General features: G+C 36.6%; 1 protein-coding gene across 3 annotated transcripts in view; it reads left to right on the plus strand.

Moving 5' to 3' along the window:
* Window positions 1-13,977, plus strand: part of LRCH1 (leucine rich repeats and calponin homology domain containing 1) — a 226,324-nt gene that overhangs the window by 100,919 nt on the left and 111,428 nt on the right. For all 3 annotated transcript variants that reach the window (XM_044668223.1, XM_044668222.1, XM_044668221.1), the window contains exon 2: window positions 11,081-11,225. In XM_044668223.1, coding sequence (XP_044524158.1) covers window positions 11,081-11,225 — 145 coding nt within the window. The remainder of the gene's footprint in view (window positions 1-11,080; window positions 11,226-13,977) is intronic.

Below are 13,977 nucleotides of genomic sequence, written 5' to 3' on the forward strand. Positions count from 1 at the left end.
TATAAAGAAAGAAAATGGCCAGTCAAGGCTCAGGAACAGTTTTGTTTTAGGGGAAACTACTTTCAGTTTTCAAGAAATAGGGAACTTCAGGTCCTATCAGTCAAGTGAAATTCTATGGCAAAATTTCTACTGACTGGGACTATAGGTCAGTTATTCTCTTCAGGCTCCAGTTTATCTGTAAAATGAGAATCACAGTACTTGTACTGTCTAATGGGATTTTTGCCAGAAAAGCTTAAGGAAGCCATTTTGCAAACCATAAGATGTGCCTATAATGTGAATTATTGTGATATTGATTTCTTATTGGAATTTTCAGAAAAGCACAATCCAGTTAATTGGAGTTCTGTTTAATTGAATAATTGAAATTTTATAGTATTAAAAACAAACATGAAAAGCCTGAGAAAGTTTATGATTTAACATTTTTATTATAATACTTTCTTCTTAGTGGATAACATCTCTGTAATGTTTACATTTTCATATTTATATAAACACAAACTCCAAACAATTCTGTTTCATTCTTGATGGTAAGCTTGGAGTTTTTCGTTCTGTTTTTGTTTTAAATGAGAAGAGTAATCCAGGAGCAGTATATGTACTCCTCTCCTTTCAACCTCTGACCCTTTCCTGCTTATCAAAAAGCTGAATTGGAAGGACCCTTAAAGATCATCTAGTACTAAGATCATAGATTTGAAAAACAAAAAGGATATTAGCCATTAAGTCCTACCCCAACATTCTGTAGACCAGGAAATTAAAGTAGAGGTTAAGTGACTTGCCTTGAGTCACATGCCTACTCAGTGTCCAAGGTGGGATTTGAAACCAGATCTTCATCGCCCTTAAGTCCTGGGCTTTATTTCATCTATACTGATCACAGTATATACACATTCCCCCAACCCCCAAATAGTTCTAGAACTGGAAGAAACATCAAAGACCATCTAGTCCAAGTCCCTTAGTTTATAGATGACAAAAAGAATTTCAGGGAATTAAAACAGTTTTTTCAAGGTGACCCAACTAGGAAGCATCGGAGTCTTCAGAAGAGATTGGACTTCAGTCTTCTCACTTGAGCTTTACCCACTGTATTATCAGCCTCCTTGTTTGTAATTAAGGAAACCAAAGCCCAGAGAAATGGAGCATCTTGCCCTAAATCACACTGTCTATTCTAGTATTTGAGCCCAGATCTCTTAACCTTAAATTAAATGCCATTTCCAATAGTTTCATATGAGTAACTAGAAGGTCAGTATTGTTAAGGGACTATCTTTTCTGGAATTGTAATGTTTCCCCAAAAGGCTTGACTATCTACTTAAATGCTTATTTTTAGGACTTCAAATTCTACACCCTTCAGGCTTTCCTGGTTCCCCAGTTTCTGGTGCACCTCCTTTCTCTCACCTCCTACAAACCACCTCATATTTGTTTTGTTTATTTTCTGTATGTATTCACTTGTATATGTTGTCTCTCCCATTGGATTGTAAGATCCTTGAAGGCAAGGAATGTTTCACTTTTGTCTTTGTGTCTCCAGGGCTTAACACTGTGCCTGGCAAATAGTGTTCAGTAAGTGCTTTTAATTTTTGTCATATCATCTGTACCTCCATTCCTTCATGGACAGAAACCCATGGATCTCTCTGATAGAACCTTGTTAAGATTTAGCTTGGAGTTTTTCGTTGTATTTTTGTTTTAAATGAGAAGAGTAATCCAGGAGCAGTATATGTACTCCTCTCCTTTCAACCTCTGACCCTTTCCTGCTTATCAAAAAGCTGAACTGGAAGGACCCTTAAAGATCATCTAGTACTAAGATCATAGATTTGAAAAACAAAAAGGATATTAGCCATTAATATGATAGAACCTTGTTAAGATTTAGCAAATGGCTGCTAAACATTATTTAAACAGCAAAGAATGTATTTATAATTCACTATAACAATGTATTTTTTTACAATTCATGATGTTTTTACTCTACTAATGTCCTTTTTCCGTGACTCGCCATGACATGAAAGTCATTCTGGATTTTTAAAGGTTAGTGATGAGCAAAGATAAGATATCAAATTTGAAAAGTTTTTAGTGTCTGCCCTTCAGTGAGTTGAATGCCTGAGGACTAGCCTTGGTAGTGTGAGGTGTCACATCTCTAAAAGGTCAGTGGTCAGCTAATGATTTCTTTTCATACACTCCTGATGACATTCTTGTAAATGCTAGTGAGCCTCTGATCTCTGCTGGGGAGGGGAATAACCTCAGAAATGAAACATTGGCCCCTTGAACTCACACAATTAATTACTGCTTGAAAATGACAGAATTTTGCAAACGTGTCCAAGCTAGATGGGCTTCCAAATACAAGTTTCAGAAAGGCTTCCATTCTTACCATCCCATCCCTCTAGCTTGAAACCTTATGATACCTAGCAAAACCTGCAATATTTTTTCTCTACTCTCTAATCAGACTACCTAGAGATAATGTACGAATCTCCTCTACTTTTGCCTACTCCTCTGCTTTTTAATAGAGGCATAGGAGAAATACTGACCTCAGAGTCAGAAAGAGTTGGGTTCCAATTCTGCCTGCCATATTTGTAGCTGTATTACATGACTAAGGCCAATTCATTTAACCACTCTAAATCTCTCTTTCTCAAAATATATAGTGTATATTTTATCGTTATCATCTTCTAGAATCCACTGTGTTCTTTCCTATCCAACGTCTTTTCCTGCTCATTTTCTCTGGAGCCCTGTCCCTTGTAGAAGCCCAAGGAGCCCTGCAGTATCCCTCAGGAACTTACTTTGCTGTGTCTCAGAGGCCACATCCCTAAACTGCAGGAAGCAACCAAAATTTAAAGCCCTTATGAATTGTCAGTCATCATTATTATTACCCACATCCATTGAAGCATTGAAATACAAACCTACCTCACAAAGCTATTAAAAGCAAAGTGCTTGGTGAACTGTAAAGGTTTAGAAATGTTAGCTATTATTACATTTAAGAAACATTTCCATGAAAATGGTGATATACATGGCTGTGCCACTTTAAATTGTTTCAGTGATGGAAAAGTCTATCACCCACAATAACTATGATGATGGCAGATAAACAATACATTTTATATATGATGATTATTACTGCTAAGCTATTAGTTATTAATAAATAATAAATAATAATAAAGTAATTTAGGTATCAAATTGCTAACAAATAGCAAATGTACTATATTCTCAGAAATAAGTGAAATCTCAGCTGTCGCAACCTCTAAAACTCCAGTGGCTCCCTATTACTATACTACTTTCATGATCAAATATAAACCTCTGCTTGATATTAAAAACACTATAAACACGGCCCCTTCCTAACTTTGCAGACAAAAACTTAACCCAAAAACTTAAATGGTAGAAGTTAAAAAACATTTTTTAAGCTAAATCTCTTATAATGACTTGCCCAGGGTCACACAGCTAATGTGTCTGTGGTGGGATTTGAACTCAGATCCTCCTTACTCCAAGTCTGGGGCCATATCTTCTATATCTTATTTCTTCTCTTATAGTCCTAGAACGGAAAGGGAGCTCAGAGGCCATCTAATCCAACTATCCTGATTTTGGAGCCAAAGAAAATGAAGTTGAAAAAAGTTAACCAACTTGCTCAAGGCCACATGTGTGGTGAGCATTAAAGTTTTCAGAGGAATTTTAATCCAGTGTGTTAGAGGCTATTAGTACCTCATTGTAGGGACTCTGGGTAGCCCTGATGGGCGTCCTTCCTACTTGATATGCCATAACATTAAGCATGGTCCTTGATGAGGGTCCTTTATAAATACTTTTTGGTTGACTAATGCTAATCTGTGAAACTATTAATGATGTGACCTTAGAATTTATTAGTGACACATTAACTACTTTTAATCTATTAAAACCAGATCTAGCATAAAGAATTTGTGTTCCCCAAGCAATGTTTGAAAATTACAACCTCCTGTGTATATTACTTTTCACTGTAAGTATTGAGACTTTGCAATAATACATGCAGCTCAGCATCAGATTTTCTGGCATTTGGCATTGAAAAATACATTTCTAGAGAGTCATTTTAAAGGCTATCCCTTGTTACACCTTTTTCCTCACCCATATATTGCGCCTTATGGTCTTGGTACAGCTTGGCATGAATGTCATCCTGTTGTCACTGTCCCCATCCCTGGAAATTTTGTATGTATATAATCTTTAATAAATGCTAGTCACTGATGGACATTCTGTAACTGGCTAGTTCCATTAACTAGAATGAGGCAGGCTTTTTTATTCTGAAGTGTACTTGTAACACTCTGAGTTTGCCATGCCATACTTGGGAAATGGTGAGCCAAAGGGCAGTGTAAAACTATCTGGGGAGTGTGCCCAGGCTGCAGCATATTATAACAATGTCATGGGAAGAAACATAAAAAGACTCCATGGAGGCATATATATCTAGAGAAGAAGGGGAACTGGTGGAGGGAGATGTGGGAGAAATAACAGAGAGGCTGGACAAGTGGTGGACTCCAGCAACATTAAGAGAACCAGAGGAACACATTAGATGAATCCTTACTAGATGATTTCTACAAAGACACAAGCAGGAATCTCACACTGACACTGGCGGAGGGGTATTCACATCAGTGAGGTCATAGATTCCTCTAAGTATGGGAGCAGCCTTGTACTCACTGGTGTTTTATATATTCATCCTGAGTGGGCTGTGCTAAGTGGGGACTTGCCCTCTAGAGGGAAAAAAAACTAACTTGTGCTGATGAAGAGAGAGAAGAGAGAAGGTGTCCGTATGCAAAGCTCAACAAGAATGAGAGTAGACGTGGAGGATGTGCATGGCTGTGTAAAAGACCTGCAAGTCTCGAGCTGAATCCCTGATAATAGATGGGTAGAATGTAAAGAAAAGACCTTCTGCTTGGGGACTGAAGTCAGAATTAGGATTAATAATGAGGAGAATTTGTAGGAAGTCAAATTTTGGATAAGGAGAGAGAAGGAAAATTTTCCTATAGGACTGCCTCATGAGTTGCCCTGTTATTGAAGACAGTTATGCTAAAGGAACATCTTATTAGGGCACATTTTATATAAGATATACGGACTGGGTGAAAATTGGACTCTACAACCCCAGAAGTCCCTTCCAACTCTTAAGGATGATTTTGTGATGTCAACTGGACAAAGAAGTGCATGCAGCTGGATACGTGTGCCAGAGTAATTCTAATAACCTTCAGCATAGCAAAGGACCCAGTGGGGAAAGCCTGACTAACAATGGCACTGGTCTTCACCGGACATGTCAGTCCATTTTGCTAAACTAGTTGAAAAATAATGGGCAAATGCCCATTTTTTATAGAGCGATTCTTGTCATCATATTCTTTGTTTGTGGGCTGTACCCTTCAGCCGATGTGAAGGCGATCTGAAGGGAGACCAGGCAAATAACGAGATGGGTCAGAATAACCCATCCTCACTCTTGGAAGAGATTGTTGGAAGACACGCACTACTTCCAAGGAATCAGCAAGGCCATCTTTGAATGCGCACAAGGCAGTGTGCTTCATTAGGATGGTGAGTCATAAAGGTCATTAATAACATTGTAACATGAAATTCCTACAATAGCATTATATAAGCCAGAACTATTTTAATTTGATCTTACTGGAAATGGGAATTATTTTTATCTGTCAGGATCAGCCCTTTTTCCTCTGACCAGAAAACATATTGTAGATAAGACCTAAAACTTCTTGAGTAGCCAAGCTCTTTGATCTGGTTGTTGCTCACCTATAACTCAGGATGTTGTTGTATGTCAAGTGGAGCTTATGTTCAGTTCCTCGTGAAGCACCACTTTCCTTTTTTATAAAAAAAAAAAAAAACATTGTGCCTTTGTGGCAAATTTTGCTGACCCGACACCAAAATTCCATTGACTGTTTTTCTATCCTGACCTGCTTATTTTGATTCATCTCATTACTTTATTTTGGGGATTTGCAGAGCTTATTTTGGCAGAGGAAAAACTTATTGTTTTATTTCTGGCTCTATGCATTTCACATGAATGATTACAAATGAAGAACATGCTTCAATTAAAAGACGGAAGCTAGAATAATGTGGTCCTTTGCCTCCAGTTCTGTATGTGACCTTATACAAAAATATTTTGTGTTTTGACTTGATATTCATGATTATGATTTCCATTAAGCAGAAGACTAGAAAAAATAATGAAACTGAAATAGTAACAATGGATTACATTTCTATAGTATTTTCTGGCTACAGACATACCTTCTCTCCAATCCTACATAACCCCATGAGGTAGAGATAACAGGACTTGTTATCTACCTTTTTTTTTTCTTAAACAAGTTGAGGAAACTGAGAATCAAATAACTTGCCTGAGACTACATAACTGTTAAATGGCAAAGGCAAGGATCCAGCCAGGTATTATCTCCCACTATGCTGCTTTTCATATCTAGGTTTATAGGCTGCCCAAGTAACATAAAAGGACTAAATGTTGCTAGTTATTTTCATCAACTACATATTGGTCATTAGAAATTCTTATTTCATGATAAAATACAGGATTAAAGGGTACAAAGCTGACCCCTCATATAGGCAACATCTCTTTATGTACAATCCACATCTGCCACCCAATCAAAATCCTGGTAGCTGTTTATAAATCTCTAGATCATTCCAATTCCTCAGTCATCTCCTAAGCCATCCCCTCACATCTTTTCCCCATTTTGACTCTGAACTGATTCAACTCTGCCTTGTCCTCTTCTCCGGAATCTCTGGCCATCTTATATTTCTGATTTTGTCCACAGTAGGCACTAATAATGTTTGTTGAATAAATGCATTTTGCATAGCTGCTACTAGGGGAACAGTTGTACTTCATTAGTGGAATAGGCTTATTTCAACTATAGAAAACTGAGCAAAAACAGACTTCTGCTTTCTCCCCGTTATAATGTATGTGTATTTTTTCTTTACTTAGAAAAATGAAGAATAGTTGAAAGACTATACTTCAAAATTGTGGTGGCAGAGTGGTTAGAGTGCTGGGCCTGGACTCAGGAAGAACTGAGTTCAAATAAGGCCTCAGACACTTTCTAGCTGTGTGACTATGGGCAAGCCACTTGACCTCTGTTTGCCTAGTCCACTGGAAAAGGAAATGGTAAACCACTCCAGTATCTTTGCCAAGAAAACCCCATGTACAGTATTGGCAAGCTGTGGTCCAAGGGGGCGTAAAGAGTCAGATATGACTGAACAACTTCAAAAGTGTAGGCTCCAGAGAAAATAGGGAGGATGCTATGGTTGTCTTATTACTCTTTGAAAATCTATCTTGTAGAAGAAGAATTCCTATACTCTTTTTGTGTGGTACGAAAAAGGTAGAACTAGGACAAATGGGTAGAGATTTCAAGGAAACAGATTGTGTCTTAATATAAGCAAGAACCCTCTAACAATTAAATCATTTTGGAAAATGGAATAATTCTATTATCATAAGCTTTTTAAAGATAATAATTGTTTTATTCATCTTCACATCCAAGTGTAGCAGTGGCTTCATCATACAATGTAGTTACTCATAATGTATTCCTTTTTTTCATGAATGTGGTTCTATAATTTAGCAGGCCAGTTAATCTAACCATTTGAACCAGGAAAATTTCTTTTTCTGATTTCTGCTTTGTTTCAATTTTATAACTATTGTTCCAATGAACTCTTTTTCTGAGATATGCTAAATATGAATTATGTTACATTCATATTTATGACTTTATTTAAGCTCATCATTGATCTTTCTGAGAACCTAACCATATTTTCCACAAACTCTTTAATATTATCACTATTTATGTAATTTAATCTCACAATGTGTAGGTATTTAATTAACGCTTGCTGAATTGAAATAAAGCAAATTAGAGCTTTTTAAAAGGAGGTTATTTTATCATTCTTTCTCTTTGCTAAATACTCATGGTTTTCACAGTGTTTGGGAAGAGATATATCTCATTAATGAGAATTAATTCTTAAAACTACAACAATCAAAAAAATTTATTAAACTGTTCAAAGCAAACCCTTAAAAATTATTTCATAAACATGCCTACTGCTACAGTCAAATATCATTAAACCATAAGATTGTATTTATTTTTAATTAGTCTTATTTGTTTTCTTAAACATATTTCCACATTAGCCATGTTGCAAAAGAAAACACAAACAAAAGAAAACAATGAAAATGAAGTTTATTTAAAATTTATTAAACACCTACTATTTTTCAGAACTGTATTAGGTACTGGAAGTCCAAGTATGAATAAGGAAATAATCTCTGATCTCAATTATCTTACAATACAAAGGGAGTAAACAGGCATTCTGTGGTGTGAATGAGTTGTAAATTTAGGATAGAAGTTTTGTTTATGATGTAACAAAATTAAATTTGAGCATGCTGTTTATTTTTAGCTGATAATGATAGAATCATAGAATGCTTAGAGTTGTAAAAGTATTGGGGATCATTTTTTGGTCTCAACCTTATCATTCTGTAGATGAGGACATTGAGATGTCCCCAGAGTTGGGCATAGAACTTTGGTCTCCTGACATCCCCTTCACATTTTTTCCACTACAAATCTTAATATAAGTCTTGTTCTCTTTTCATGAACATTTATTATTTTAGATAGACTTTTATATTGTGACATTTACAGAAAAAAAACTGCATCGGTAACATGGGCATTATTTAATGAAAACCATCTTTAGGTTTGACTTTCACCAGTTGCTAAAGCCTCCTAATCATGTTTTTTCTGCATCATTTACATTCATCTTGACTAAAGAGTTCTAACATTTGTTGAGAAAAATTAGGCTTGAGACTTAACCCTAGTAATAACCCTAGGCCATTGCTTAATTTTCTTTGAGAAAACAACACACACATTGTCAATACTTTCTGGGCAAGTTTCCAGTGCTGCAGCATATCAAGAGTCCCATGTTAAGTAATGAGTTTCAGGAAGAAAAACTCTAGAGGTTTCTGGAATTTTTTTTCCATTTAGACTCTAAATTTCCATAAAAGGAAGCTTGTTATATTTCTCCTTACCTTAGGTTTATTTAGGTATTATTTACTCATTTCAAATTAATTGAAATTCTGTGCATATGAAAGTAGGATAGTGGTGATGGAAGAAAGAGGGGACAATCATACTACAATTTTTAAAACCAAAAATAGTTTATGTTGATAGTTGTCTTAGATTTTTTTTTGAAATGGTAGCATCTTTCAGTTTAAATGCATACTTTATAATAAACATGTATTAAATATTTAGTATGTTCAAAGCAAAATTTTAGCATAACCCTTATAACGAAACCCTTAAAAACTATTTCATAAACATGCATGCTGCTAAAGTCAAATATCATTAAACCATAGGATTATATTTATTTTTAATTAGTCGTATTTGTTAAACATATTTCCACATTAGCCATGTTGCAAAATAAAACACAAACAAAAGAAAACAAGAAACATATAGTTTAAAAAAGTATACCTTAGTCTGCATTGAGATCTCGTTCATCAGTTCTCTTTCTGGAAATGGATAGCATTTTCCATTATAGGTTCTTTGGAATTGTCTTAATCAGAGTAGCTAAGTGTTTTCACAACTGATCATCTTTGTAATCTTGATGTAAGTGTGTTCTATGTTCTATAAATCAAAGAATTTTAGAGCTGGAAGGAGCTTTCAAAATTAATGTTCCCTCCTACCTCTCAGACCTCCATTTTATAACAGTAGAAACTGAGGCCCCAAGAGATGAATTCATTTACCTAAAGTCATCCAAACTTGGAGTGGTAGGGCCAATCCTCAAATTTAATTTTGGGAGTTTTAAATAGCTATTCTGGCTTGAAATTTAGTGCTTTTTAAAAAATAGATAAGGCATTAAAAATGTATATTTCCAAATAATTTTATTCTGAATTCAACAGTATTAGAAACAATCCCTAAATATCCTATCTATTGCCAATAATTTCGGGGCGGGGGGGTTTGACCTTCACCACATCCAACTTTACTCACACAACCAACCCCCTAGTTGAGGCCTTCATCACTTCTTACTTGGATTATTGTCATCGTTGTCTAAATGGTCTCCTGCTTCAAATGTTCCCTCTTGCAGTCTATCCCCCACCCACCTTCTGGAGTGATTTTTCTATTGTGTAGACCCTATCGCTTCACTCTCTTCATACCTTAACATCAATCCCTGTAAACCTCCTTTTGTCTCTTTTACTTCCAGGGTTCTCCATATCTTGTGCTTTTCATCTGGCTGTCCTCCTCCTCCCCTCCCATCTCTTCCTGCTTTCCCATCTCTTAACTCCCCTCGCTTCTTTCTGGATTCAGCTTAAGTACCACCTTCTGCAAGAGGCTTTCCCCAGGCCACCCCTGTCCATAGCTAATTGTCTACACTCTGTCTTCCCCTTTAGAATGTGAGCTCCTAGAGGGCAGGTACTATTTTTGCCTTTCTCTGTTTATTCAGGTACAGTGCCTGGTACATAGGTGCCTAATAAATGCTTCTGAACTTGATTTGGTGGTCGCCAGAACATTGTAAATAAAATGAGGAAGACTTGGGCTTGAATCTTCCATGGGATGATAGCAGTGGAACCAGGAACAAGTCATTTAATCTGGGCTTCTGTTTCCTTTACTGTCAAGTAGGAATCCTATTTGATGTATGAAATGAGAATAATAAGCCTATAACTTCCCAAGATTGTTGTGAGGCTCAAATGAGTTAATATCTGTTAAAACACTAAATATCAGCTACTTTATTATTGTTGCTTTCACTTTACTTATTTATACAGAGAGTAAGCTAAAAACTTTGTGCAGAATGTGTACCATTTCATTCCTAATGAAGTCAATCTATATGGTGCAGGTTGTCACACACATGAAGATGCTTTCTACCTTAAAATGAATGTTTTAGGGGATAGTGAGGTGGCCCATTGTAAAGAGATCCAGCTCTGGAGATGGGAGGTTGTTGGTCCAGATCTGGCCTCAGACTTCCTAGCTGTGTGACCCTGAGCAAGTCACCTAATCCCAATTGCCTTTTGTCATGGAACTGATATTTGATATCGATTCTAAGATCAAAGGTAAGGGTTTAAAAATAATAATAATAAATTGTTTTTCTTTTACTAGGAAAGTATGCAAAAGATTGTATCAATTATTATTGCAGATTTACCAATATAAATTTTATTTTCTCTTTCTCTTAGATCTCTCTAAGAACAGATTGATTGAAGTTCCCATGGAATTGTGCCATTTTGTGTCTCTAGAGATACTAAATCTGTATCACAATTGTATCAAAGTTATTCCAGAGGCCATCATCAACTTGCAGATGCTGACTTACTTAAACTTAAGGTATGTTAACTGAACAAGACTTTAAGGGAGGGTGGGGGGGCATATTAGTATTTTTAAAAAACAAAGTAAATAGTCATGCTTTGATTTCTCACATTTTTATTTTAAATTCATTATGGCTGCTAATATTATTTTAGGCTTACTGGAACATTGGTGCTCTTTTAAAAAATTTATTGTAAAACCCTGTTGAATTGTGCGTTGGCTATGAGAGGGGGATGGGAAGAGGGGAGAGATGGAAAATGAATCCTATAACGTGGGAAAATGCTCTAAATTAATTAACTAAATGAAAATTTTAAAATTAAAAAAAATTATTTTTTGCACCATTCAAACTTTTTTCCTTCATATAGTCTTTATACTGGATGACTTTTAGTATTTAAAGAGAGGAAGGATTACTGAGTATTCATTTTGCCACAGTCCTTCATTTTCCTCCTTCCATTTTACCTCTCCTTAGAAATAAATGAAGATCTGGTGTACAGATGGATGGGTAGCCTATAGAGCTTGGTTACCTGCACGTATATATTTTGGATGGACATTGAGTTGAGCCCAAAATGGAATTGAAAGAGGAGAGCATATTGGGCTTCTTTGGAAAATTGCAAATTTCTTTTTTAATGAGTTCAGTCTTCTCAGTGCCCTTTATGCTTTATAGTCACTGATGAAGGCAAAATAAAAATACTGATAGTTTAAAATTGGAGAAACCAACTCTTCTTAAGAATCTAGTCTCGGAGGGCATCTGGGTGGCTCAGTGGATTGAGAGCCAGGCCTAGAGACGGGAAATCCTAGGTTCAAATCTGGCCTCAGACACTTCCTGGCTGTGTGACCCTGGGCAAGTCACTTAATCCTCATTGCTAGCCCTTACCAGTCTTCTGCCTTGGAACCAATACACAGTATTGATTCTAAGACAGAAGGTAAGGGCTTAAAAAAAAAAAGAATCTAGTCTCAAAATCAGTGGAGAAGAGCATCCAAGGTGGGAAAAAGAATCAACTCTTCAGAGTTTTCTCTTTACCTTTTCCCTTGCTTCCTTTGAACTTTATCTTCAAAGTTCTTTAACGCTTTCTCTTAGGATTCTTTTTGGCCTTTGCTCAAATGCTGGCATTTAGCCTTAGACAGAGTTTATTATATGCTTTGGGCTACATTCCTAAGTAATCTGACAGAGCAAATCCAGTATTGGTATGGTAAGGTCTGCTACTGGCCCCATATAATATTTGTAGATATTTTTCAATTATTTAGAACCTCTCTGGGCTCCACCTTCCAACTTGGAATTTCTGGTTGACTATTCCAGATTCAGTTGTATGGGGCTGTACTACTAAACCATAACTCATGAGCCCCCACCAATGTATGTGCTTTTTTTTAGCAAGCCAGAGGACACAACTGTCTCAAAACAAAGGCATTTTCTGAAAAACCTTTTTTGTAAGACTAGTAGCAACTTGAGATCCTCCCATTAAACCAGGACATATTCTTCTCAAAGATACATCTTAGTGAGAATAGTGGGCACATAGAGCTCACAAGTTAATAGACAAAAATGTAGGAAAAATATGTGGTCAAGGCATATTTAAGGAAGAGCATCTTATGCCTGTGTGATTGGAAGAACTTCAAGGCCACTGATATCTGTGCGTGCCTACTTTAGTCTTGACATTTCCATTAGATGCTGCTCTCCTAGATCTGCCAATATTGCACTGTTAGATATTGTTTCGTTATTTGACTGTAGTCCCCACTACCATTAGCTTTGGCCTCGGCTGACATCCTGTACTCAGATGCTGCTGATGCACTTTTGGAAAAAGCAAGAACCTCGTATGCTAGGATCTGCAGGAACCCCTTCAATTTTATTCCCTTAGAGCCTCAGCTGTGTCTGCCCTCCAAGCAGCAGAGGGCCCCCAAGCTTGCTGTCTTTTCAGTTATTATTTGACCCAGTGGTGTCAAACTGATGTAGAAATGGAACCACTAAAACCTACTCTTGTGGGATGCATATTGAACAAGTTTTCTTTGTTTGCTGTATTTTTATTTTGTTAAATATTTTCCAGTGACATTTTAATCTGATTCAGCAGCACCTGGGAGTGGGCTCTGATACTACTACTCTACAGTGGTACAGTCATTTGATTCTATTGAGATTTCATTGCTAGGAGTAGGAAGGAATGGCGGGGGGGGGGGGGGGGCGGGGAGGAAAGAGACTTCTCTTTCTTATACTCTCCAAGAAATGTAAGGCAAGAGAACAGACTTTAAGAACCCAACTTCTTTCTCCATACCTGACTCTTATCTCCTCTACTTCTTTTGTACTTTGTTAGAATTGTTCTTTAAAGCCAACTCTCTGAATTCTCTGCTGCCCATTTCCTAGTGTTCTTAAGCCTGCCACATTGAAACTCTCACTCCCTCTAGTTCACCCTCATCAGTGAGTGAGTAAGTAGAGAAAATGGCATTTGGACATTGTCTTTGCTAGCCCTCAACTGAGTTCCCTAATCTTTTCATGTGCATGTGGACAGTTCCAAATCTGAAAGAGGTATTCCTCTACCTTTCCTTGTGACCTGCTCCTTATATACTGTAATTTTATGAGGAGGATAGAGGGGGATTCATTTGATCAGAGATCCCCCTCATCACTTTCCCCCAATACAATGATAATGTCTAAAATTTCTATCAGACCATGAGCTCTTTGGAAGAGGCTAAGCAAATATGAGTCAGCTAAAGAAATACTTCCTGTATACTTTTGAGAGCCATTTAAGAAAATAAATGAACTCTTGTATGTAAAGTAGCACAGTATTTTAAA

Source organism: Gracilinanus agilis, chromosome 3 (assembly GCF_016433145.1).
Source record: "Gracilinanus agilis isolate LMUSP501 chromosome 3, AgileGrace, whole genome shotgun sequence".
NCBI classification, from domain to species: Eukaryota; Metazoa; Chordata; class Mammalia; order Didelphimorphia; family Didelphidae; genus Gracilinanus; species Gracilinanus agilis.